At 40.0% G+C, this 27,065-nt stretch overlaps 1 protein-coding gene across 1 annotated transcript in view; it reads right to left on the reverse strand.

Annotated features, from left to right (window-relative positions):
• The window catches only part of spata17 (spermatogenesis associated 17), a 330,038-nt gene that overhangs the window by 128,402 nt on the left and 174,571 nt on the right, over positions 1-27,065 (reverse strand). Inside the window, exon 9 of the mRNA XM_043695798.1 lies at positions 18,530-18,662. Within this exon, the coding sequence (XP_043551733.1) occupies positions 18,530-18,662 (133 nt within the window). The remainder of the gene's footprint in view (positions 1-18,529; positions 18,663-27,065) is intronic.

The raw sequence follows: 27,065 nt of genomic DNA on the forward strand, positions 1-27,065 counted from the left end.
AGAGATATGGGCCGGGTGCTGGCAGGTGGGACTAGATTGGGTTGGGATATCTGGTCGGCATGGATGGGTTGGACCGAAGCGTCTGTTTCCGTGCTCTACATCTCTATGACTCTATGACTCTAAGTTCTGCCATTTTCTAATAGGGGTGTGGAGGAGGGACAGGATGGGTAGATCTTCTGCCTTGTTCTCCGGGAAGATTAATTACTTTATTTACAAGAATGTGAGTTCTTATTTGAATTGAAAGGCAATTTGTATTAACATATTGTAACTTTTGGTGAGGCTGATTGATCTCTACAGATTTATTGTTCGCCTTGCACCTACCACTCTGATCCTGTAGCCACAATTTGGAATGAAGACTTTATCCACTGCAAAGCTGGATGAGGTTACCACCAAGACACATTTGACTCAGCATGATGGGACCATGGCAATCTCAACATAGTGTTTAGTAGTACTGTGGTGGGTAGTGCAAGGAGAAGGGTGAGAAACTCATTTGTTTACCAGCATGGTAAACAATTCTGGTTTGTAGTTACACTATGGGAATTATTCTGGAATTTAGCAATGCAAGGGCGGTGAACTCCTAAATTTCAACAATGATTGTCCTGTGGTTGAGCAAGACTACAGAAGTTAAGCTTGGATTTTGGCAGAACCTTGGACATGCAACATGGGGATGGATTTAATGGTCATCCACCAGTCTCTCTGAAGGTTCATAAAGTACCTTGCTAGAGGCATTGCTTTTATAGAGTCAAAAAGTCATAGTACAGAAAAAGCCCCTTCGGTCCAACCAGTTTATGCTAAACATAATCCCGTAATAAACCAATCTCACCTGCCTATTCCTGGCCAAAATCCCTCCAAACTTTTCTTATTCATGTACTTATCCAAATGTCTGTTAAACATTGTCATTGAAATGACATCCACCACTTCCTCAGTAAGTTCATTCCATACACGAACTATCTGCAGTGTAAAAAATTTGCTCCTCATGTTTTTTTTTAATTTCTCTCCTCTCACCTTAAAAATATGCCCCCTTGTTTTGAAATCCCCCATTTTCACCCAGAAGTGAAAAGACAACTACCATTAACTCTATCCATACCTCTCATTATTTTGTAAACTTCTATAAGATCATCTCTCAACCTCCTACCCTCTAGTGAAACAAGTCCTAGCCTATCCAGTCTTTCTTTATAACTCAAACCTTCCATACCCAGCAATATCGTGGTAAATCTCTTCTAAACCTTCTCTAGCTTAGTAATATCCTTTCGATAACTGGCTAACTACAACTGGACACAATATTCCTGAAGAGGCCTCACCAATGTCCTGCTCAACCTGAAGATGACTTCCCAACTCCTATAGGCGCAAGTGAGTACTGCAGATGTTGGAGATTAGAGTCGGGAGTGTGGTGCTGGAGAAGCACAGCAGGTCAGGCAGCATCCGAGGAGCAGAGAAATCAACGTTTCAGGCAAAATTCCTGATGAAGGGCATTTGTCCGAATCGTCGATTTTCCTGCTCCTCGGAGGCTGCCTGACCTGCTGTGCTTTTCCAGCACAACAATTCCCAACTCCTATACTCAAAGGACTGAGCAATGAAGGCAAGCATTCTAAATACCTTTTTAACCACCCTGTCTACATGTGATGCAAACTTCACAGATTTATGTACCTGAACCCCTAGGTTCCTCTGTTCTGCAGCACTACCCAAGGCCCTACCATGAATTATAAAAGCCCTACCCTTATTTATTGTACCAAAATGCAATACCTCACATTTATCCAGATTGAACTCCATCTTCCATTTTTCAGCCCATTGATCCATTTGTTGAAGATCTCTTTGTAATCTTAGGAAACCTTCTTCACTGTCTACTATGCCACCTATTTTGGTGTCAACTGCAAACTTACTAACCATGCCTTATTTACTATCATCCAAATCATTTATATAAACAACAACAAAAGTGGACCCAGAAGTGATCCCTGGGGAACACCGCTGGTAACAAGCCTCCAGTCTGAAAAACAACCCTCCACTACCAGTCTCATGTGACCTATCTTTACTAATGAAACTACCATGTGGAACCTTGTCGAAGGCTTTACTAACGTTCAAGCAAGTAACGTTTACTGTTCTGCCCTTACCACCCTTTTCACAAATTCCTCAAAAAACTGAATCAAGTTTGTGAGACATGATTTTCCTCACACAAAACCATGCTGGCTATCCCTAATCAATTTTTACCTCTCTAAATGTCCATAAGTCGTTTATTTTATAATCCCCTCCATCAATTTATCCACAAGCAAAGTCAGACTCAAGTTTATAGTTGCCTGGTTTCTCCTTACAGCCTTTCTTCAACTAAGGTACAACATTAGCCACCCTCCACTCACCAGGCACCTCATCTTTAGTTATAGATGATGCAAATATTTCTGTTAGGGGTCTCAAAATTCTGCCATTTTGAAACCTGTTTCCTATTTTATGGCGTGCCATTGAAGTGTTAAGCAGCCCAATTCACTTGGGTCTTTTGCGGTCCTTTTCTGGCTAATTAATGGGAGACGTTCTGCTTGCACTATGATAAGGTCACCAAGGTCTTAGCAGGCCATGGAGCTACTCTCCCATTAGAGAGAGTTGACTGGTGGTGGTTTAACCTGAGGCCACCAAGTCTCAGGTGAGGGGAGAGGTTGAGAAAGAGAATCCTTCATGGTAACTTCAGTTGCAGTGGGAATTAAATCCATGTTCCTGCATTACAAACCAGCTGTCCAGCCAACTGAGCTAAAACAACCACCCCTGCTGGTCCACCAAGCACAAAAGGACTGCAGGCAGCTAGATTTTCTCCAGACTGGCATTTCAGGGGAGGACAGGGAACATAGCTACTTTACAATCCAGCCCTCGTGGAGATTTTTTGCCTTGTAGATTTCTGGGGTTTGTCAGTAGTAGCTGAACAATGAGAAAGCAAAGCAGTTTGACAGCACACAGGGAGGGTCAAGTGCTGGGAGTGTAGACGGTTGTCAGGCCAGTAGAACTGATCTATATGTTTCTCTGTAACAGGAACAGGCCTTCAGCCCAACTTGTCCAAGCAGGTTTCCTAAATTGAAGCAGTCTCATTTGCCTGCATTTGGCCCATATCCTGCTAAACCTCTCCTAGCCAGGTGCTTGTCCAAATGCCTTTTAAATGTTGCAATTGTACCCAACTGTACAAGTTCCTCCTGCAGCTCGTTCCATATACGCACCATCCTCTGTGTGAAAGATTTGTCCCTCAGGTCCATTTTACATCTTGCCTCTCTCACCTTGAACCTATGCAACCTAATTTTAGACTTCCGTACCCTTAGGAAAAGACCTTGGCTATCCACCTTATGTGTGCCCCTCATGATTTTATAAACCTCTATAAAGGTCACCTCTCAGCCTTCTACACTCCAGGGAAATAATGTCACAGCGTCTCCTTATAACTCAAACTATGGAAAATCCATTCTGGAGACTATATTGCATTACTCAGCCTTCTTACTTTAGCTCTAAATCACTGAAATTGAACTTAACAAAATTAATTTCTGAAAACCATTGATGCTAATGACAATCATGGGTAGGGGGCTGGAGTGTGAAGATTGGTGGTGGGGTAAGGGGGATTGGATGGCATTGAACGGAACCACCAACAGGTTCATCGAGCATGGACTATAATTAGTGTGGTAAGTGTGAGATGTTTTGAACTTTTAGCTGTTATTACTGCATCCCCTCCGTGTTCAGATCACCCTTTAGTGCCTTTGCCTCTATGCACAGGTAAATTAGTATATAGGCCCAAATTATCTGATCTGCATCAGAAATAGGGATTCAAAATCAGATCAGACAAGTTACCTATTTACCTCACAGCATTTTCAAGCCTTTCTTTGATGCAGGATACATTATAATAGATGTAGCTTTACAACCATATCAGAAACATTTTAGGGAGTTATCACAAAAAAAAATCCCCTCTTTTATAGCAATAACTAGTATCTTCTAGTAACTAAACATAGCTTAAAGCTCCCAGAGTTTCTTTAACAGTCATTGGGAGAAGATAAGAGTATAAGTTAAATAGGTGTGGTAGTATGGTGGGTAACAGTTGAGATCACAGGTGGGTAATGGTGCAGGGTAGGAGTCGGGGTGGTGGAAGTGTGTCAAGTGGTAAGGTGTCAGGTGATGATGAGATAAAGTGTCAAGTGGTCAGGTGGTAGGGAACCAGGTCTAATAGGGGGTAGAGTGGAAGAGGAGATGGGGTGTTAGATGGGTGAATGATAGGGCGGGTGAAAGATGCATAGGGTGACAGGTAGGTAGAAGATAGTCTGGCAGACAGGTGAAAGAGTAGAGTGGAAGAAAAGTGGCTCATGGGATAGGATGATAGGTGACTGAGGGTGTAGGGTTGCAAGTAAATGGGTGAACAGATAAGGTGACTGATGGTCGAGTGAGTAGGGTAGCAGGTAAATGGGTAAGAGGATAGAATGAGTCATGTCTCAGCAGGTGTTCAAGTCATGGGGGGATGTGTTCAGTTGCCTGTAGGATATGTGATGCCTGGGGTTAACTGGGTGTTGAGGATCAGATGTTCTGGTAGACAGGAAAGAGGTTATTACCTGATGTAAATGGGGTTTATTCAGGCAGCTGGTGGTTGGAAGCCTGGGGCAAGTGTGATTCAGTGTCTCAGCAGTGGGAAGCTATTGAAAGGCAGCCTGCTGTCAGGCAGAGTAGTCAGATATCAGAGTGGATCGGGAGCCAGGGAAGTGGGTAGGTACCAGGGTAAGTGATCTGGTGTCTTTGAGGTTGGGTATTGCAGATGTGGTTGGGTGTCTTTGGCGTCAAGTATCTGGGGAAGTGGTGGAGTGAAAAGGCAATGGTCAAGTCTCAGGAGAGAGACAGGCATTTGCAGGTGTTGATCTGCTGCCCTGGGGGTCAGGGAAGGGTCAACATGAGCAATTGGTCAGTTTTAATCCTTCTAACTTTCCCTGGTTAATTGCTCAAGTAAGTGAATTGGAATCCTCCAAAGTCTCCACTTAAGCAGAGTTTGGAGCCTTTTCTGAGAGTTCAAAATATCAGGTAATCACCCACTAGATGTTTAAGCTTTCCAAACCGTTACCAATGAATCAGACTTCCAAAGGGTCCTGACATGCATCTTTCATAATATTCCCAATCTATGGATACTGGAGTCAGAGACCAGAACATATAAACCATGGTCACTTTAATAAGATGCATCTTATTTTCAAAAACAGCAATGTTCAGTCAGCCACCTTTGCATTTCCTGGAAAGTGGGAGTGAGATTCAGCAGTCTGATCAGCATGCTTGGTATATGGATCGCTCCCATGTCAACCCAAAACTCTTCCAAAATGCAGCTCCAAACACATTATTTGCCCGAGGTAAGAGGCCCAAAGAATTTGAAGAGAAAAAATATTTGAGAACAAAGAACTGTATTCTATAATTAGCAGATTAAGTTACAAATAGAATATCTTCCACATTTCCAGTAATTTCCAGTTGACAACAAATCATTAATATTCTATCATAGCAGCTGTATAAACAACCTTTTTCTAAAAGTGATTATGTGCAAACATTTGGACAATATTTCTGCCTCTTGCTTTCTTCAGATGTTAATTGCTTTTATTTAATAGTTTAGTGGAATAGCTTTTATTTAAAGGTTTTGTTTGATACCTGCTCAAATATGTCATCTAAAGTGTAATCAAATGATTTTCTAAACACACCAACTGAAACATTACATGGACAGAGAAATCATTTGACTCATCCAGCCAGAAAAAAAGTTAAACTTTATTCAAAGTTTGTGAGAAGATTTGTAGCTCGGGTGCTCATTGTTGTGGTTCTGTTCACCGAGCTGGGAATTTGTGTTGCAGACATTTCGCCCCCTGTCTAGGTGACATCCTGAGTGCCTGGGAGCCTCCTGTGAAGCGCTTCTGTGATGTTTCCTCCAGCATTTATCTCTGCCGCTTCCGGTTGTCAGTTCCAGCTGTGCGTTGCAGTGGTCGATATATTGGGTCCAGGTCGATGTGCTTATTGATTGCATCTGTGGATGAGTGCCATGCCTCTAGGAATTCCCTGGCTGTTCTCTGTTTGGCTTGTCCTATAATAGTAGTGTTGTCACCGTTGAACTCATGTTGCTTGTCATCTGAGTGTGTGGCTAGTTGGTGTTCATGGATGCGGATCGTTAGCTGTCTTCCTGTTTGTCCTATGTAGTGTTTTGTGCAGTCCTTGCATGGGATTTTGTACACTACATTGGTTTTGCTCATTCTGGGTATCGGGTACTTCGTCCTGGTGAGTTGTTGTCTGAGAGTGGCTGTTGGTTTGTGTGCTGTTATGAGTCCTAGTGGTCGCAGTAGTCTGGCTGTCAGTTCGGATACCCGCGCGATTTCATCAACAGATGCCTAAGGGAAAGACAACGGAACGAAAACATGCCGCAACCTAAAGGACTAGCCACACTACCATACATCAAGAGCATTTCCGAACCATGAGCAAAATCCCATGCAAGGAGTGCACAAAACACTACATAGTCCTTATTCCCCATAATAAATTCACCCGTTTCTGTCTTCAAGGGCCCAATTTTAGTCTTAAACATTTTTTTTCTTTTCACATATCTAAAAAAGCTTTTACTATTCTCCTTTATATTTTTGGCCAGTTTGCCTTTGTACCTCATTTTTTCTCCGTGTATTGCCTTTTTAGTTATCATCGTTGCTCTTTAAAGTTTCCCAGTCCTCTGGCTTCCCACTCATCTTTGCAATGTTATACGTGTCTTGTATCTTTATACAGTCCTTAACTTCCCTCGTCAGCCACGGGCGCCCCTGCATCCCCTTAGGATCTTTCTTCCTCTTTGGAATGAACTGATCCTGCATCTTCTGCATTATATCCAGAAATACCTGCCATTGTTGTTCCACTGCCATCCCTGCTAGGGTATTGCACCATTGAACTTTGGCCAGCTTCTCCCTCACAGCTCTATAGTTCCCTTTGTTCAACTGCAATACTGACACTTCCGATTCTCCCTTCTCCCTCTCAAATTACAGATTAAAATTTATCATATTATGGTCACTACCTCCTAATGGCTCCTTTACTTCTAGGTGCCTGATCAAATCTAGTTCATTGCACAACACCAGATCCAGAATTGCCTTCTCTATGGTAGGCTCCAGTACAAGCTATTCTAAAAATCCATCTTGGAAGCACTCCATGAACTCCCTTTCTTGGGGTCCAGTACTGATTCTCCCAATCTACCTGCATGTCGAAATCCCCCATAACAACTGTAGTAATACCTTTGTGACAGGCTAATTTCAACTCCTTATTCAATATGTGGGGACCAGGCTACTGTTTGGGAGCCTGTAGATAACTCCCTTTAGGGTCTTTCTATCCTTAGAATTTCTCAGCTCTATCCATACTGACTCTACATCTCCTGATTCTATGTTCCCCCTCGCAAAGGACTGATATCATCCCTCAGCAACAGGGCCACTCCACCCCCTCTGCCCATCAGTCTGTCCTTTCGATAGCACATATAGCTTTGAATATTCATTTCCAAGGCCCTGCCGATTTGAAGCCATGTCTCAGTTATCACCACAACATCGTACCTGCCAATTTCCAACTGAGCCTCAAGCTCATCCACCTTATTTCTTATGCTTCATGCTACTCCCCTCACCATTCCTATCAATCCCTATTTCACTTGACCATACTGTATGGTCCCTTCTTGAGTTTTCTGCTCCGTTGATTCTGTTGTCTTTCTTAACGTCTCTTATTCCCACTTTCCCTTTAACTTCCTTCCTAAATTTCCAGTTTGTCCCCTCCCCTCTCCCCACTACTTAGTTTAAACACACCTGTGTTGGAGTGGCAAACCTGCCAGCCAGAATGTTGGTTCCCCACCTATTAAGGTGCAACCCAGCCCTCTTGTCTAATTCAACCTTACGGCAAAACATATCCCAGTGATCCAAGAATTTAAATCTTTGCTTCCTGCACCAGTTCCTCAGCCACACATTCAAGTCCATTATCTCCCTATTCCTGCCCTCTCCAGTTCTAGGAGCTAGAAGCAAACTGGAGATAACCACCCTGGAAGTCCTGCTTTTCAGCCTTCTTCTGAGTTCTCTGAAGTCCCACTGTAGATTGACCTTCCTCTTCTTCCCAACGTCATTTGTGCCAACTAAGATATTTGTATCATTGATAGTCACAGGTGAGGTGCCGGAAGACTGGAGGCTGGCAAATGTGGTGCCACTGTATAAGAAGGGCGGTAAAGACAAGCCAGGGAACTATAGACCGGTGAGCCTCACCTCAGTGGTGGGCAAGTTGTTGGAGGGAATCCTGAGGGACAGGATGTACATGTATTTGGAAAGGCAAGGACTGATTAGGGATAGTCAACATGGCTTTGTGCATGGGAAATCATGTCTCACAAACTTGACTGAGGTTTTTGAAGAAGTAACGAAGAAGACTGATGGGGGCAGAGCAGTAGGTGTGATCTATATGGACTTCAGTAAGGCGTTCGACAAGGTTCCCCATGGGAGAGTGGCTAGCAAGGTTAGGTCTCATGGAATACAGGGAGAACTAGTCATTTGGATACAGAACTGGCTCAAAGGTAGAAGAAAGAGGGTGGTGGAGGAGTGTTGTTTTTCAGACTGGAGGCCTGTGACCAATGGAGTGCCACAAGGATTGGTGCTGGGCCCTCTACTTTTTGTCATTTACACAAATGATTTGGATGCGAACATAAGAGGTACAACTAGTAAGTTTGCAGATGACACCAAAATTGGAGGTGTAGTGGACAGCTAAGAGGGTTACCTCAGAATACAACAGAATCTGGACCAGATGGGCCAATGGGCTGAGAAGTGGCAGATGGAGTTTAATCCAGATAAATGCGAGATGCTGCATTTTGGGAAAGGAAATCTTAGCAAGACTTATACACTTAATGGTAATGTCCTAGGGAGTGTTGCTGAACAGAGACCTTGGAGTGCAGGTTCATAGCTCCCTTGAAAGTGGAGTTGCAGGTAGATAGGATAGTGAAGAAGGCATTTGATATGCTTTCCTTTATTGGTCAGAGCATTGATTATAGGAGTTGGGAGGTCATGTTGCAGCTGTACAGGACTTTGATTAGGCCACTGTTGGAATTTTGCAAGCAATTCTGGTCTCCTTCCTACCAGAAAGATGTTGTGAAACTTGAAAGGGTTCAGAAAAGAGTTACAAGGATGTTGCCAGGGTTGGAGGATTTGAGCTTTTGGGAGAGGCTGAACAGGCTAGGCCTATTTTCCCTGGAGCGTCGGAGGCTGAGGGGTGACCTTATAGAGGTTTACCAAATTATGAGGGGCATGGATAGGATAAATAGACAAAGTCTTTTCCCTGGGGCCGGGGGGTCCAGAACTAGAGGGCATAGGTTTAGGGTGAGAGGGGAAAGATATAAAAGAGACCTGAGGGGCAACTCTTTCACGGAGACGGTGGTACGTGTATGGAATGAGCTGCCAGAGATGTGGTGGAGGCTGGTACAATTGCAACATTTGGATGGGTATATGAATAGAAAGGGTTTGAATGGATATGAGCCGGGTGCTGTCAGGTGGGACTAGATTGGGTTGGGATATCTGGTCGACATGGACAGGTTGGACCGAAGGGTCTGTTTCCATGCTGTACATCTCTATGACTCTATGACTCTATGCACCACCACCTATGCACTTCATCTTCACCTTTGGGGATTCCCTACACTCTGTCAGTGACATCCTGGATCCTGGCACCAGGTAGGCAACACACCATCCTCAAATCTCGCCCGTTGGCGCCAAAGCCCCTTTCAATCCCTCTCACTATAGAGTCCCGTATTACCATGGCTCTGCATGATGTCTGACTCCTCAGCTTTGCCTCCATGCCAATTTTCCTTTGGGAGACCTGTCTGCCTCTCGGATTGGCATTGTAGTCTAACTCAACAGTTTCCAAGAGATTCAACCTGTTCACCAGAGATTCAACCTGTTCACCAGGGGGTCTTTTGTACTTGAATCATCTCTTCCTTCCTCATTGTCATCTCCCTTCTTCTCTTTTCTGTTATGCTTGGTGTAATGACCTCGCTGAAGGTCCTGTGCAGAAAATTTTTGCTCTGTCGGATGAGCCTGAGATCACCTAGTTCTTTCTTCAGTGCTGCATCATGCTCATTTAGAAGCTGAATGTGTACACACTTTCCACATCTATAGGAGCCAGAGACACCATCAGTGTCCCTGACCTCCCACATCATGCATGCAGCATACTGAATCAGCCTGGCAGTCATGTCTTCACCCTCTTCAACTATAGCGTAATCTCCTCACTCAGCCTCTTCGCTGAAGATTCCTAATTACGTTATCAAAGGTATTCTGAAAGGTGCTTTATATCGGCTACATTTCCCCATTAGCCTGTTTCTCATTTTGTAAGAAATCCTTCAGGTTTGCCCATCATTCTAAATATTTTCGATTCATCCACACATTTAGCAATGGTTTAATATTCATTGCAAGCTTTTTGCAAGTGTAACACATGACTCATCTTCAAGATCCCAATGAAGATCTTGACCACCAGTTGGAAAACTAGCAAGATCCCCTTATGACATCTCTTTTTGGAAAAGGCCACATCTTGTGTCCTCAGGCACTTAATCGGCCAGCAAAAGGTGTTTTTCCAGAATCAAGGTGCCCTGGAATCAGAAGTCTGCCTGCTGAGAATTGCTGGCCAATCAGAAGCCACAGCTTTGCTGTATTCAGCAGTGCCATCAGAGAGGTGGTGACTGCTGCTGGTATTAATCCCATCTGAAGTATTGGATAAGGTCAGAAGTTAGTTATAGACACCAGGTTATAATCCAATAGGTTTATTTGAAATCACAAGCTTTTGAAGTGTTGCCCCTTCATCAGTTGAAGTGAACGAGAGAGCCAGGTCACAGCTGAATAACGGTAAGAGGGTATCACAGAATGGGATCATGGGGGATAGATGATGGTCAGCAACAAGATCAGGTGTTGTTTCTCAGTGCCCACCTCTCCCCAATGCTGGGTGACTTACACAAGCACTAAGTGAATCACTCTCATGGAAGCCTACAAGTTTTTCTTGTCATACTCTATGCCAGTTGAGTCTGCTGCCAGCCACTGACTTCATGATTTAATTTAGTTTAATTTAGCCATTGGCCTCATATCCGATATAGTGGAATAAAGTACTTAAGTGGCTAATAATTGCCCACTTAGGTACTACAATCAACTTCTCCAATCCCACAAGCCATCACAAATATGTAATACAATGAAACCAACAAGATAATCAATTTGCCTAACTGACTGCTATTCAGGATTAAAGTAATTCACAGTCAATTATAATTGATAGGAAACTAACTATTTACTACAAACAAACCTATCCTTTAAAAAATGCCAAAAACCATTTGCAATTTACCACTATGTGACTTAAGCAAAACTCTTTTAAAAACATCACTCTTTCTCTCTCTCACACACAAACACTCACACACACAAATTCATCCATTCACACATAAAATAGATAAAAAAATTGATACAAATATTATGGATGGAAGAAGTGTAGACAGGGAAAACAAATTCTATAGATGTAAAGTATAGACCATAAGAATTGAGTTATTTTTAACAGTTTTTAAAACTTCTTGCAGCGATGGTGACACGTGACCAGGACAATGGTCAATCTTCAATTTAGTAGCTGATTGGGTGGATCTAGGTATTTTCTTGAATTAGAATTTTCCCTTTCGAGTCTGTAGATTTTTAGGGTTTTTTTTGCCACTCACAGAGAATGGTCAGCGCTCGTTCTTGTTTGATGACTTCTGGATGTTTCTGTTACTTCTGTTTGGACAGTCTAGAACTTGTGTTCATAGGGGTGAATTTTGCTGAAATTACCAGCACTACATTGGATCACTTTCAGTTTCTGAGCCAATTAGAGATTGGAGTGAGGCACATGTCTGCCTTTTGCTGGAGGCGACAAAATAGTAAGGTGCCTCCGTGATATCTGGCCAAGTGTGATCTTTTGGAGTAATCATGAGGCAGGAGTTTGAAATGCCATTCATACTCCAACACGTGTCAATCCAGAAGGAACACAATTTCATTAACATAGCAACTTGTTATGTTAGGGTTCAGTGCCATTTCCCTGAAGGTCTTGCAGAAGTAGTAAAAGCCGGTTGGAACATTTACTTCTAGAGAGTGGCAGGATGAAGACTATCCAGCAAAGGAAGAAGTTATGACTGTAGATCACCCAAAGATACTTACAGCAACTGGAGTGTGGTCAGCAGCTCCAATATAGGGGAACCTTAGTTACCTTCTGAGTTCGTGCAAGAAAAGTACCATCAAAATCCAAGCTGTCAGCCATGAAGATCTTAAAGGGACAGCACACCTCTGAATGGGAGTGCTGAAAACAAAAATGTTGGACATCACAGCGGGTGAGGCAGCATCCGTGGAGAGAGAACAAGATAATGGTTCGAATCTAGTTGACTCTTTATCAGCTGCCTGGCCCTTTGTGATGTCCAACATTTGTTTTCAGCACTTATTCCAGCATCTGCAGCCATTTGCTCCTACGCTCTGAACAGGAGTGACTCAAAACAGCCAAGTGGATGTGTGTCTAATGTCAACCTTCAACCATTACAAAGACAGCAGCGTGAAATTTGGGAGGATGTTAGAGTTAGTCAACCAATGTGTGAATTGTGATGGTCAATGATGGTTAACTGTTGCTGAATAATTCATTGCAGGAGAAAACAAAAAAAAAAGCATACACTTGTTGCAGGAGTGGTCCAGCAAGTGGAAAGACCAACCTGGAAATATTAGCATCAGGGAGGGGAATATCCTTTCTCTTGAAAAGATGACCATAGTCCAATCAATCAGCAACTTTGAGATTAATGTCTATCAGAGAGTGTGAAGGTCTAATGAATATTTCCCAAATACACCTTGGAACTGTTTGTGTTGAATTATGTCTGATGAATTAGCTGCTGAAATAAAGGAGGGGAGTAATTGATACCTTTAATCTTATATGCAGCCAATATGCAGCTGATATGAAGGGAGTAAGTATCTCAAAGGATAATTTTACTCAAAAGAACTACTGTCACAGGAATCAAAGTCATCCTTGACCCACATCTCTACATCCATCAGCACAATGTGACTGCTAGGCTTCTGGATTCACTGCTCTTCTCCACTGCTTAGGTTTAAGTAGGTGTCCCAACATTCAAATATAGCGTCAGTCAGTAGGGCCTCAAATACTAAAATTTCCTTGCACCTTGATGAATGTGCAGTTTTGTAAGTCTTACAATCTAAGTCATGGTTCTGACTCTAGAGATTACCCATGGCAAGGTAATGGATATACATGAGGTCCTGATTGTTGACTTCCCTTTTCATAACAAGATAATGCCTTCACAATGCAGCATCTCATCTGCTTAGACAGACAAAGGATTCTGTATGTCTGAAAATGTAGAAATGCTATCTCAAGCTACTTCTCAACTATCTACTTAATCAACTGAATAGCCTGTCGATCACTACTGCATAGACATTCATCTTCTCTAAGGAATCACTTTCTGGAAAATCACTCAGAGGTGAGCTATCTAAAGAGAGAAGAATTAATGTTTCAGGCTTCTTTCAAGGTCACAAACCTGAAATATTAAATCATTAATTCTATCTTTGTCTTTCTACACTGATACTGCTTTCCATGCTTGGTTTTTGTTTACACTTTCTGCTTTATCTCAGATTTCCAGTATTTTGCTTTTCAATGAATGGAAGGAACAGATGGGGATAAACTGGTAATGGTCGAGTTGATGTCAAAATTCAGGCACAATCATTACTTATTGGGGGCATAGTGAGAGGTGATGGATGGCCTATTTCTGCTTCTATTTCTTAATTACATTGCAGCATTTACCATTAAAACAATTCAATAAAATGGTTTGACAGATTTTGACCCAAAAGCTGTATCATAGAATCATAGAATCCCTACAGTGTAGAAGCAGGGCACTTGATACATCGAGTCACACTGCCCCTGCATAGAGTATCCCACCCAGAACCACCCCTCCACCCTATCCCTGTAACCCTGAATATCCCATGGCTAATCCACCAAGCCAGCATAATCCTGAGCAGTCTGGACAGTTTAGCATGGCCAGTCCAACTAACCTCCACAACTTTGAACTATGGAAAGTAATCGGAGCATCCAGAGGTAACCCATGCAGATATGGAGAGAACATGCAAACTCCACAAAGACAGTCACCTGAGGCTGAAATCGAACCTGTGAGGCAGCAGTGCTAACTGCTAAGCCACCATGCCGTGTACAGTAAATAAAATTTGTAAGTTGTTTAAAAGGTTTGTGGAATCTGAAATAATTTTACAGAATGCTTGAAAAGTTTTTTCAAATATTTGCATTAATTGTAAGGGAATTAATTGTACCTTTACTGGATAATAATAAAAAAATGATCCTTATTACCCTTTACCAGGCAGCAGTACTAATAAGAATGATGTTAAGTTATGGATAGACACAAAGGAGAGCAGTAAGCAAAGGAGCTAGAGAGTAAAGGACAATGTGCAAATTACAAGACCAAGCTCATAGGGCAAATACCCAACAAAATCTGTAAGGAGAAGAAGCAAACTGCTCTCTAGGTTTACTACTTGACAGGAAAAGGAATTGGCAGCTCTTACAGGCAATGTGTGAGTTGGTTAACTGTGATCTATAAAACATGGAAAGTTATGTGAATAGTTTGGAGATGCTAAAGTTATGTGTGGTTTCACAGAAATGACCAGATCATAACCCAAGTAGTTATTAATTAGTCAGTTAAAAAGGAAACATGTTTAATTAGTCAGTTAAAAAGGAAAAAGCCAAATCATCAGGCCTACTGTGATCTGAGGGAGAGAGGATTCATAGAATTTTGCTTTGGTGATGACAATCATAACTATGAAACGTGGAGGTGAAAGCTGTTGTCAGATAGGACTTCTAATCTACTCTGAATGAATAAAAAGTAGCATATTGGTATGTAGAAAAGTGTAGCTATCTAATGCCATGCAAACTGAAGGGGAATTGTTGTTATTGTACAAGATGTACCTTGGTTGATTTGAACTATTATTTGCCTATTAATTCATGTGTTGGCTTGGAGTCATGTCCAAGTAAGTGAAATATTATTGGTAATTTCTTAATTTGGGAGTAATTTGGTTTATGGTTCTCACATGGCATTGTAACAAACTCCCCTTAGAAATAGAAGAACTGGTTTGTATCCAGAGACAATTTTCTTCATACATTGTTTTAAATAACTGTATCAAAGGTAAGAGTAAAAGAGGACAGGAAAAGCAACTAATCTATACATGATACTATAAACTTTCAGCACATGAGATACAATTTAATGTGAGCTAATGGCAAGTCAGATACATTAGTTTCAGCATAAGACCATCATCTAAAATTGTAGATACTCTGCTACACTACTTGAAGGACAAAAGATTGCAATCACACTTTAACTCATCTTCCAGATGCACAAAACTCCAAAGAAGCACATTAAAGTGATAAGAGATAGCCAGTCAAAATCAGAGTTTTATGGCAGTGGTTTTGCCTGGACGATGCCAACAATTACAAGATGGACGGAGCTTTGAGGAATAATGCAAAGTTGTCTGTTGAAAGCATATTTCATCCCAATCAACATGTAGAAGTACAATTATCCATAACCAAAGCTTGCTTCACAGCTGTAAAGTTCAGCTGTAATGATCCCTGCACATTGCACTTGCACATCAATTATGATAATCATAATCACGGTCGTTAAGCTGAATGTTCATTACTGTCAGGATGCCACTGACAGCAGTTTCAATCATCAGCTGCAATGGGCAAGCAGTTGCAGTTGCACCTATGTATCTGCACCCAAGGTTTTGCAACATTAAATCCATGATCTGTTCTACTTCCCACTCTATTTTACAACTATTGAGGAAGAAAAGTTGACTTTATGTTCTATATAATGTACTAAGATAGTTTCCTACTGATTTGTTTTAATGCTTTTTCCTCAGTGAATGATTAACTGAAATCTTTAAATCTGCTTTGCTCCACTATTACTTTTTAACAGCATAATTTTAGAGTTTAGTATGAAAATATGCTCACAATGTAATATTGCCTTTGAAATAAAACTGTTTTCAGAACTTTGTATTTTTTGCAGAGGAGACTATACTGTATGGCTACAAATTTATTTATTGATGTCACTGTCCTTTGCTAATTCCAGTTTTAGGCATTCACAAGCCAGAGCCATCAGGAAAGATGCAAAGTTAACAGCAGCAATAAATAAACTACAGAGAATGAATACAATTTGATTTAATTATTCTAAAATGAATTTTTTTGGAAGCATGAAATTAATATGTAGCTGGGGGTGCTGCAATTTAAATTAGTTAATTGTCACATTAAGCGTTTAACTCCAACTAATTCAATAGTTTTAGTGCACAAGTTTCTAGTCATATTTTGTATCATTGTGGTCACAAATCTATTGCTTTTACATTATTTTTGATTTTATGACAAGTAGGATAATGTTAACAAGAGAAACTTTCAGACAAGATCCAAAACAATGATTATGGAAAATTAGTTTGAATCTTTAAATTAATCAATGGAATTTTACAAAAAATATTCAATATTGTTTGTGAATTAACATTTTATATGTACCCTGATCAATCTTAGAAGTTATGATGTTTATTTAATGTACCAACTGGAATAGACTTTTTAATATGCAATGTATTATAGCAGTCTTCCATTGTTTTAACCTCTAAAGACTCCTAGCAGCTGCTTATTTATACAAATATTGAAGATCACAGATATATTAGATTTTGGATTTGACATAAGAAGATAGCTTTGATCAACTTAAGTATGTCATATATAGTAAAATTCCAAGCAACTTCAAAACAGTGTAGCATAATTGTCAAAGATATGGCAAAATATGTACTTGGATTTATATTTTGATCTGTGCCAAGTACAAGAACAAGGTGATTATGCTCAACTTCTGTAAGATCCTAGTTACATGTTTGCTGAAATATTGTGTAACCTGTCCCCACTACATTTCAGGAGGGACGTAAATGCATTGGAGATAGTACAGAAGATGTTGGCAACAATGGCTCCAGGGATGAGAAACTTTGGTTATGAAGACAGATTCAAGAAGTTTGAATGTTTTTTCTTGGAGAAGAGAAAACTTAGAGGAGATTGATAAGATTTTCAAAATCATTAGGGGCTGGGCAGGTGGATAAATTGTTCCCACTTATAAAAGGATTAAGAACAAGAGGGCACAAACTTAATTTAATTTTCAAAAGAAATAAATGCAATTTTAGAAACATTTTTGCAGATAGTCACTATTTAGGGTCTGGAATGCATTACCTGCTGGTGTGACGGAGGCAGGCATTATTGAGGTAATCAACAGGGTATTAGATATTTATTTGAAAGAAACAATGTGTTGGTTACATTGAACTAGAATAGACACAATTCGTTGAATGGCTTCCAACTGGACCCACAACAATTTTATAATTCTGTGTGTAAGTTTATAACAAGAAAAATAGGTGCAAGTAAATAGAGAAACAAGGTTTACTAAAGAAATAGTAACTCAAATGAAGTAATGTTGTTTTTGGCAGATATTGGCTATTTAAATATTCATTCAAAATTCAAAAACTACGCTCATTTTTCCTGCTCGGAAATGAATACTTGTGGGTTGAATGTCCACTCCTCATCTTTCCATACAATTCTTCAGCTATTCTTCAAAGGTTTTGTGGACCCTTTAATTTTATGAGTCAGATATATGTCAGGAATATTAATTTAGGATCAATCAAACTGTTTGAGAAACATCATTCCCACTACTAAATAATGAAGATGTAGTGGGCTGCACGGTGGCACAGTGGCACAGTGGTTAGCACTGTTGCCTCACAGGCCAGAGACCCGGGTTCAATTCCCGCCTCAGGCGACTGACTGTGTGGAGTTTGCACATTCTCCCCGTGTCTGCGTGGGTTTCCTCCGGGTGCTCCGGTTTCCTCCCACAGTCCAAAGATGTGCAGGGTCAGGTGAATTGGCCATGCTAAATTGCCCGTAGTGTTAGGTAAGGGGTAAATGTAGGGGTATGGGTGGGTTGCGCTTCGGCGGGTCGGTGTGGACTTGTTGGGCCGAAGGGCCTGTTTCCACATTGTAATGTAATCTAATCTAGTGAGTGAAAGGAACGCACATACATTGTAATTGGCTGTATTTGTTCAATATATCAAAAACAGGTATTAAACTAAATGAGACTTCAAATGGAATGTACACATTTTATTTTCATTCCTTAAGGAAACGATTTTTTCAAATGTTGTACTCAAGTCAAAAATTGGTAAACATTATCATTGTTGATTTTGCTAATGTTGGAGTTGTTCTGAGATGGATAAACTCACCTTCAGGATATCAGCCTTTAACACTTTTCTCATGGTTTCAAAACAATGCATATTGCAAATAGGTAACTATTCTTAATAAACAAAGAACATCTTAAATAGCACAAAATCATTTACAGATTTTGAAAAGTTACATTCACATTGAATATAAACAACTATCGCTTTATATTTTCATTGATTATAGGTTATGAAGAACTAATAGGCAATTACTATTAAATCATTGAGAAACATGAAGCGTCAATTATACTGTTTTATTGCTTGCCTACCTTTTTCTTGCTTGGCATATCTTCAGTTGCTCTAAAGTGCTTAGTTCCATAAGCAATAGGTTCATACTTGGTGCTGGTATGAAGAAGTGGCTCGTACGTTCTGTATCTATTTGTATTGCTGAATGGCAGGAATCTAAACAGGATTTGTGAGAAAAGGAATATTGAACATATGTAAAACATTCAGAGTTGAAAACTGTCATTGTATTTTCATAGATAACAGATGTTACTTCCTGAAGATGGCAAACTGTTACAATTTGGAGTACCAATGTATGCATCAATGAATGGTGGGATGTGGGTTTTACTGCTATTTGAAATATTAATTATGCCCAAACAAGTATTGAAAATCATGTCCACTTCATACCGATCAGGTACTAATTCAGACAGGGGATAATGAAAACCTGGAAGCAGATTTTACACCTGTCCATTCTTTTGGTTTCAACTGATATTTAGCTCATAGAAGCCACTCAAAGTGATAAAAATCCTCAGTTATTTTCTTAAATCATTGTTTAATGTTTTAATTTCCAAAACAAGCATCCCAAATCCAATATGCATGACTACAAACAAAATCATTACCCCATCCCCTCCCATGAGAATAATCATTATTTTAGATGTATTCTTGGAAGTTAAGCAACAAATTCAGTTCAGAAAATGTTATTTTAAAGGATACAATTTCATCTCAATACAAGGGGTATGTTACATGTGATTACAATGCTCGTTTTTTTTGCCACAACTTGTGATGAAGGGAAAAAAGACTGCAAGAATTTCTGTAGATATGTAAAAAGGAAATGTTTGGCGAAAATGAATGTAGATTCATAATTGGCAGAGTCAGAAGAGTTTATAATGGGAAACAAAAATGGCAGGGAGGCTTTACTGAAGAAGATACTAAAACATTCCCAGAAGTATGGATCCAAGTGGCTAGAGAGAATGAAGAATTGAAGGAAATTAGCATCAGTAAGAAGATTGACATTCGGAAATTGATGGGGCTGAAATTTGATAAATCTCAAGGACCTGATAATCTATGTCTTAGAAGTGGAAAGAGATTGTTCTACAACAATTGATGCATTGGTGGTTATCTTCCAGAATTCGATAGATTCTTGAAAATGTAAGAGTATATAGGGACCTGGGCGTCCTTGTCGATAAGTCCCTGAAGGCTAACATGCAGGTGCAGCAAGCTATTCAGAAGGCTAATGCAATTTTAATATTTATTGCAAGAGGATTTGCTTTCAAAAGTAGAAAGTTTTGCTTTAATTGTATAGGAGCTTGGTTAGATTGTACCTGGAGTACTCTGTGCAGCTTTGATCTCTTTATCTGAGCAAAAATATCATTGCCATAAGGAGAGTGCATTATAGGTTTGTCAAACCTGTACCTGGGATGATGGATCTGTCCTATAAATACAGGTAAAACAGGCCTGTATTTTGGCGCTTTGAAGAATGAGAGGTGACCTCATTGAAACCTCCAAAACACTAAAAGGAATAGTGTAGATGCAAGTAAGGTGTTTCTGTTGATTGGTGGTCCACAACCAGAGATCATAATTTAAGAATAAAGGGAACGCTATTTAGCTACTAAATGAGAAGAACTGTTTTACTCAGAAGGTTGTGATTTTTAAAAAACTCTCTACCACAGACAGCTGCAAAAGTTCAGACTTTGAGTATGTGCATTGTAGAGATTGATAGATTTCTAATTATGAGTCAAAAAGTGTAGTGCTGGAAAAGCACAGCCGGTCAGGCAGCATCCAAGAAGAATGAGACTTGATGTTTTGAGCATAACCTTTTTATCAGGAATGTCTCGGATGCTGCCTAATCGGCTGTGCTTTTCCAGCATCCAAGAAGCATGAGTCAATGTTTCAAGCATAAGCTCTTCATCAGGAATGTCTCGGATGCTGCCTGACCATGCTGTGCTTTTTTAGCATCACATTTCTTGACTCTGTTCTCTAGCATCTGCAGTCCTCATTTTTTTCTAATTACGAGTGCAACACTTGTAATTAGAAGAATTATGAAGATGGGGTAGGTAAAAGACATTGAAGTATTCAATAAGTCACACTTGTGGTTAATGGCGAGGAAATTTTGATGAACTGAATGGTTTACTTCTGTGCCTATTTTCCTCAAGATTTGCATCAAATCTTACCATTGGAAATATGGATATGTACATATATATAAATAAAATTAGATTGATAGTTATTTTCTCACATCAGCAGTAACTGAGAAACTGTCACCATAATTTTCAAAGACATTCTTTCTTTTAATTGTTTGTTACAGCAAACAAACTCACATGCATATGCAACTTGTACATGCAATATTCAGATAATCTGTCCAACGCAAATAAAATTTAGAGCATACACTACATTAGGGATGCTCAGTTGGAGATTCATCGCTCCTCAGAAGTAAATGAGCAGGTTTCAAGGATCTGCCACAAACAAGCACTGAGCAATACTTTCCCCAGAGGTGTTAAATCAATATAATTTATAATTAGTAATATAAACAAATAAGCACTGAAGTTAGTGTTGCACTGAATGTGAGAAAAAAACAACAAAACCCTTGTGATTTCATAAAGGTTTGAAAAAGGAAGTAGCAGTCAGAAATGGAATGATTCACATGAGCAAAATGTGAATTGAATGTGAAAGGATAGGATCAACAAATATTTTGGGACATACTTAGTCCTCTGAGTGGTTGAAACTTGAGCTTTTTCTAGCTGGAGATATAGTGCATCAAATCTGAATGTTATTCAGGTTCCCAGCAGCAGATCAGAGGAAAGTGAAGTAGACTTGTTGGGAGCAAAGCACCATCCAGGCATTATGATGTTCAGACATATCGAGCTTCTTCAAAACTATTTATACAATTTCTTTTGGAGGTAGGATTGATTATGTGCACGGTGGCTCAGTGGTTAGCAATGCTGCCTCACAGCACCAGGGTCCCAGGTTCAATTCCAGCCTCAGGTAGCTGTCTGTGTGGAGATTGCACATTCTCCCTGTGGGTTTCCTCCGAGTGCTCTGGTTTCCTCCCACAGTCCAAAGATGTGCAGGTCAGGTGAATTGGCCATGCTAAGTTGCCCATAGTGTTAAATGCATTAGTCGGACGGAAATGTGTCTGAGTGGGTTACTCTTCAGAGGGTTGGTGTGGACTGGTTGGGCTGAAGGACCTGTTCCCACACTGTAGCGAATCTAATCAAACACATTCCAAACTCAGTTAGACCTCTGCTTCATTGAATTTGAATGGAATTGATAGAATGCTAACTGGAATCTCACCGGTTGGAAGTTCATTTACTTTGCTGTTGAGCACCACAATATACAATGAAAGAAGAGATTTGCTAGCTGTCCTGTCCTGACTGGGAGCAGCAATGCATTCCAGGCTACAGGAGTTGGCATATTGATACTGCATTTTGATTTTGCCCAGACATAACGATTTGGACACAAACTAATGTAGCAAACCTTTTCTACTAACTTATACCTGTAAAAGAAAAAAAACAAATAATTCTACCTTAACTATAAAAATTAAAAATAAAAAATTCATTGATTTAAGGGAAAGAATATTAGGATTAAGAAAATCAGCAACTGGGCACTTACTAGTCAGACAGAGTATGTCAATAGACCTGTTTGACAATTCCAATCTCAGGAGAAAATCCCTCTACTAAATCCTATCTATTTCCCCAAACTCATGGTGGAACAATCTGCTGTACACTTGTCACCTACAAGCCCCTTTAGTAAAGCTAAAATGCCATCCCCTAATCCATTAAATATTTAAACAGCTGAATCCCTTAGTTCAATGAAATGCTGCTGATGACAATTTAGAACTATGGAAATGTTATGCCCCAAAGAGGCCATTGCTGAAGAAACTAGCTGCCCATTCTATTCCCACTTCCTAGCACCTGGTCTACTTTCTTGCCAGGTTACAGTTCAGGTGCAGATCCAATCTGCTTTTAATAGAGTCACAGAGTCATTCTGGATGGAAACAGGTCCAACCAGTCTATGCTGACCATAATCCCAAACTAAACCTGCCCCACTTGCTTGCGCTTGGCCTATTATCCCTCCAATCATTTCTTATTCATGTACTTATCTGAATGTCTGGAAGTTTATTCCACACACAAACCACTCTCTGTGTAAAAAAAATTGTCCCTAAAGTCTTTTTAAAATCTTTCTCCTCTCACCATAAAAATATGCCCCCTCGTCTTGAAATTTCCCACCTTATGGAAAAGATACCTGCCATTCACCTTATACATACTCTCATGATTTTATAAGGTCATCCCTCAATCTTTTACGCTCCAATAAAAAAAAGACCCAGCTTATCTAGCCTGTCCCCATAACTCAAACCCTCCTTTCCATGCAACATCCTAGTTAATCTGTTCTGAACCTTCTCCAGCCTAATAATATCCTTCCTATAACAGGGCATCAAGACCTGGACACAGTACACCGGAAGCAGCCTCACCAACATTCTGTACAACCTCAACATAATGTCCCAACTCCTATACTCAAAGGACTGAGCAATGAAGGAAAGTGTGCTAAATGCCTTCTTAACCACCCTATCTATATGTGATGAAAACTCCAAGGTCTTTCTGTTCTACAATGTTAACCAAGGACCTACTTTTAATTATATGTCCTGTGTTTGTTTGTCTTACCAAAATATAATACCTCACCTTTATCCAAATTAAACTCCATCTGCCACTCTGCAGCCCATTGACCCAATTGATCAAGATCTCTTTATAATCTTAGATAACCTCTTCACTGTCTGCAAAACCATTAATTTCGGTGTCATCCACAAACTTACTAACCAAGCCTTCTATATTCTCATTTAAATCATTTATATAAATGACAAACAAAAGTGTACCCAACACCAACCCTGCAGAACATTATTGGTCACAGGCGTCCAGTCCGAAAAGCAACTCTCCACCATCGTTCTCTTTCTTCTGCTGTTACAATTTGGAGGTGCCGGTGTTGGATGCGGGTGGACAAAGTTAAAAATCACACAACACCAGGTTATATTCCAACAGGTTTATTTGGAGGCACCAGCTTTCTAAGTGCTGCTCCTTCATCAGGTGGTTAGAAGCAGCGCTTCGAAAGCTGGTGCCTCCAAATAAACTTGTTGGACTATAACGTAGTGTTGTGTGATTTTTAACTTCTTCTGTTAAGCCAGTTTTGTACACAATTGGCAAGCTCACCCTGAGTTCCATGTGATCTAACTTTATTAATTAGTCTACCATGCAGAACCTTGACAAAGACTTCACTAAAGTCCAAGTAAACAATGTCTACTGCTCTGCCCTCGTTCTCAAAAAACTCATATCAAGTTTGTCAGACACAATTTCCCCACACAAAACCATGCTGACTATCCCTAATCATTCATTATCTCTCCAAATGCATATAAATCCTATCTTTCAGAATTATTTCCAACAACTTACCCACCATTGAAGTCAGATTCACAGGGCTATAGTTCCCAAGCTTCTCCTTACACCCCTTCTTAAACAAAGACATAACATTAGACACTCACCTGTCATCCAGCACCTCACCCATAGTTTTAGATGACACAAACATTTCTGAAAGGGGCCCCACAAATAGGTTTTCCCTGTCAACTCTATACAAGCCCCTTTTTTTTCTTTTTTTTCATTTGTTGCCCATCACTAATATGCCCTTGAGCTGACCAATTCAGAGGGCAATTAAGAGTCAATCACATTGCTGTGGGTCTGGAGTTACATGTAGGCCAGATCAGGTAATGATGATGGACTTCCTTCTGTAAAGGACATTTATGAATCAAATGAATTTTTATGACAACTCATGATAGTTAGCATGGTCACCATCAATGAAACAAACTTTGTGTTCCAGATTTATTAATTGAAATTCCACCAGATGCCGTGGTAGGATCCCAGAGTCTGAGACTGTGTGTCAGAATTACCAGGTAAAAACAATGACTGCAGATGCTGGAAACCAGAGTCTAGATTAGAGGGTGCTGGAAAAGCACAGCAGCTCAGGCAGCATCCGAGGAGCAGGAAAATCGACGTTTTGGGCAAATGTCCTTCATCGGATGCTGCCTGACTTGCTGTGCTTTTCCAGCACCACTCTAATCTAGTCTCTGAATTACCAATCTAGTCACATTGCCAATAGGCTACCATCTTCCTAATCTGGGCTTGCTTGGCAATGTAGCTGACTCTAGATAACCTTGGACTAATTGTACATCCTTGCCCAACACATCTGGGCTCATTTGATAATTTTATTGACTGACAATAACAAGGCTGATTGCACATCTTCACCATTATTTTGTGTACCTCAATTAGGTTGCCTGCTAGCCTCTTCTATTCGAAGGAAAACAACATTAGCTTATCCAATATTTCTTCATTGTTGGAATTTTCAAGTCCTAGCAACATTCTTGTGAACCTACTTTGTACGTTCTCTCTTCGCAATTATGTCCTTCTATAACTTGGTGATGAGAATTGTACATATAACTCCAGCAGTGGCCTAACCAGTGTATTTATGTAGGTCCAGCATTATATCCTTGCATTTGCATTCAATACCTCATTCAATGAAGAGAAGTATCTCATGTGCCTTCTTTACCACCTTATTTATGTGTCTTGGCATCTTTAGAGACCTGTGAACATGTATTCTTACTTACTCTGCTCTTTTCAATATTCTCCAGATATTTTCTATTCTTTCACTTTGTTTACCTTCCTCAAACACACAGCATCATACTGTCCTAGACTGCTCCACACACTTAACCAAGGTATCGACATTATCCTACAGCCAACAGCCATCCTTTTGGTTTGAATGATCAAATGAAACTATGGTTTCACAAAACTTCACCTCCTTATGGTTAGGTCGTGTTGGCTATTCAACAACACCATTGCAAAATGTGTAGAGAATCTTTTGGCCAACTTTCTTCCCATAATCCAAATTAATTGGTCATTCAGTTTGCTCACAATGTATATAAATCTGCCTTATTTACCAACATACACCCGTCAACTTAATAACACTTCAAAAATAATAACTTATTTGTGAATGTCCTGAGTTGTAATAGAGCGCTTTAGAAATAGAAATGCTTTCTTTCTGTATCACTTTATAAAATAAACATCAAAATATTTAATGGGCTCACTTTATTTGCACTTTTGCTAACAATGGATAATTCTCAGAAAATCAACAGTTTGTTGGTAAACACATCCAAACACCTTGGGGTCAATCTGAACCAAATTTTGTGTTGTGACACCTTGGACAAAAGGGCGTGCTATAGGGGAGTGGACATCTAAGCACATTTACTTATGTTTTTTTTGTCCCTGATAACATAATATGCTTTAACTAATAACAATGAATTTAAGGAAAAGATAGACAAATTTTTAATTAGTAACGGGTTGAAGGATTGTGGAGAGCAGGCAGAAAGTGGAGTTGAGGCTGAGATGAGATCAGCCATGATCATATTAAACATTGGAGCCGCTTTGAAAGGCTGAATTGCTGACTCCTGCTCTTTGTCCTTATGTTCTTATGCCATAAATACCCAACTTCTGTTCATATGTTCATTGTGTTTCTTTCTCATTTGTTATTTACTGCTTGTAAATTATGTTCTGAGGCACTAAATATTATTTCTTCATAAGGGGAAAGGACAGGCAGCATCCAGAGACAGAGAAGATGAAAAGACGAGAGCAAAAGCAAAGGACGTTGACAGAGACAGAAAATGCAAGTAAAAACCCAATACTGCTTAAGGATGCATTTGATTCTCACCCATAATTGTGAACTTTGATCAGAATATAATCTTGAAAGTTAATCAGAAATATGTCAATATTGTGGTATTAAAAGGTACAGGAAAAAACAGCCATTTTCAAGGTGTTGTACAAATGACTGCCAATCTAAAATGAGCTTTTGCATGTTCTTACTGGAACAATAACAAAACTAAAACTCTTCATGAAAAATATCAGAAAATAAAACAGTGAGTAGAATCTCCAAACTACTTATTTTTATTGGATCAGAAGAACTTTTAATGTGGTTGATTGTGAAATATTTAATGACTCAAGAAACAGTGATAATGCAGACAATAAGACTGAAATTTTGTGTGTAATTCCACACATGTTGTTTTTGACACGGATGATGAAGTACTCAGAGTATTAACAAACTATTGAGGAAATAGGCGTGGAAGTAGATTTTAAGAGGGACATTGGAGATGTAGAGGTTAGTGGAAATCATATAGTGAAAGCTTACAACCCTAATACGAGTCAAGTAACCAAAGCAAATTAACAAAAACTAAATATAAAGAGAAATATAGAGCCAGATTTCCTGCTGAGTGGCAATCACAGATCACAGCTTAGAGTCATAGAGTCATAGAGATGTACAGCATGGAAACAGACCCTTCGGTCCAACCCGTCCATGCCGACCAGATATCCTAACCCAATTTAGTCCCACCTGCCAGCACCCGACCCATATCCCTTCAAACCCTTCCTATTCATATACCCATCCAAATACCTCTTAAATGTTGCAATTGTACCAGCCTCCACCACATCCTCTGGCAGCTCATTCCATACACGTATCACCCTCTGCATGAAAAAGTTGCCCCTTAGATCTCTTTTATATCTTCCC

The sequence above is a fragment of the Chiloscyllium plagiosum genome, chromosome 9, assembly GCF_004010195.1.
Source record: "Chiloscyllium plagiosum isolate BGI_BamShark_2017 chromosome 9, ASM401019v2, whole genome shotgun sequence".
Classification (NCBI taxonomy): Eukaryota; Metazoa; Chordata; class Chondrichthyes; order Orectolobiformes; family Hemiscylliidae; genus Chiloscyllium; species Chiloscyllium plagiosum.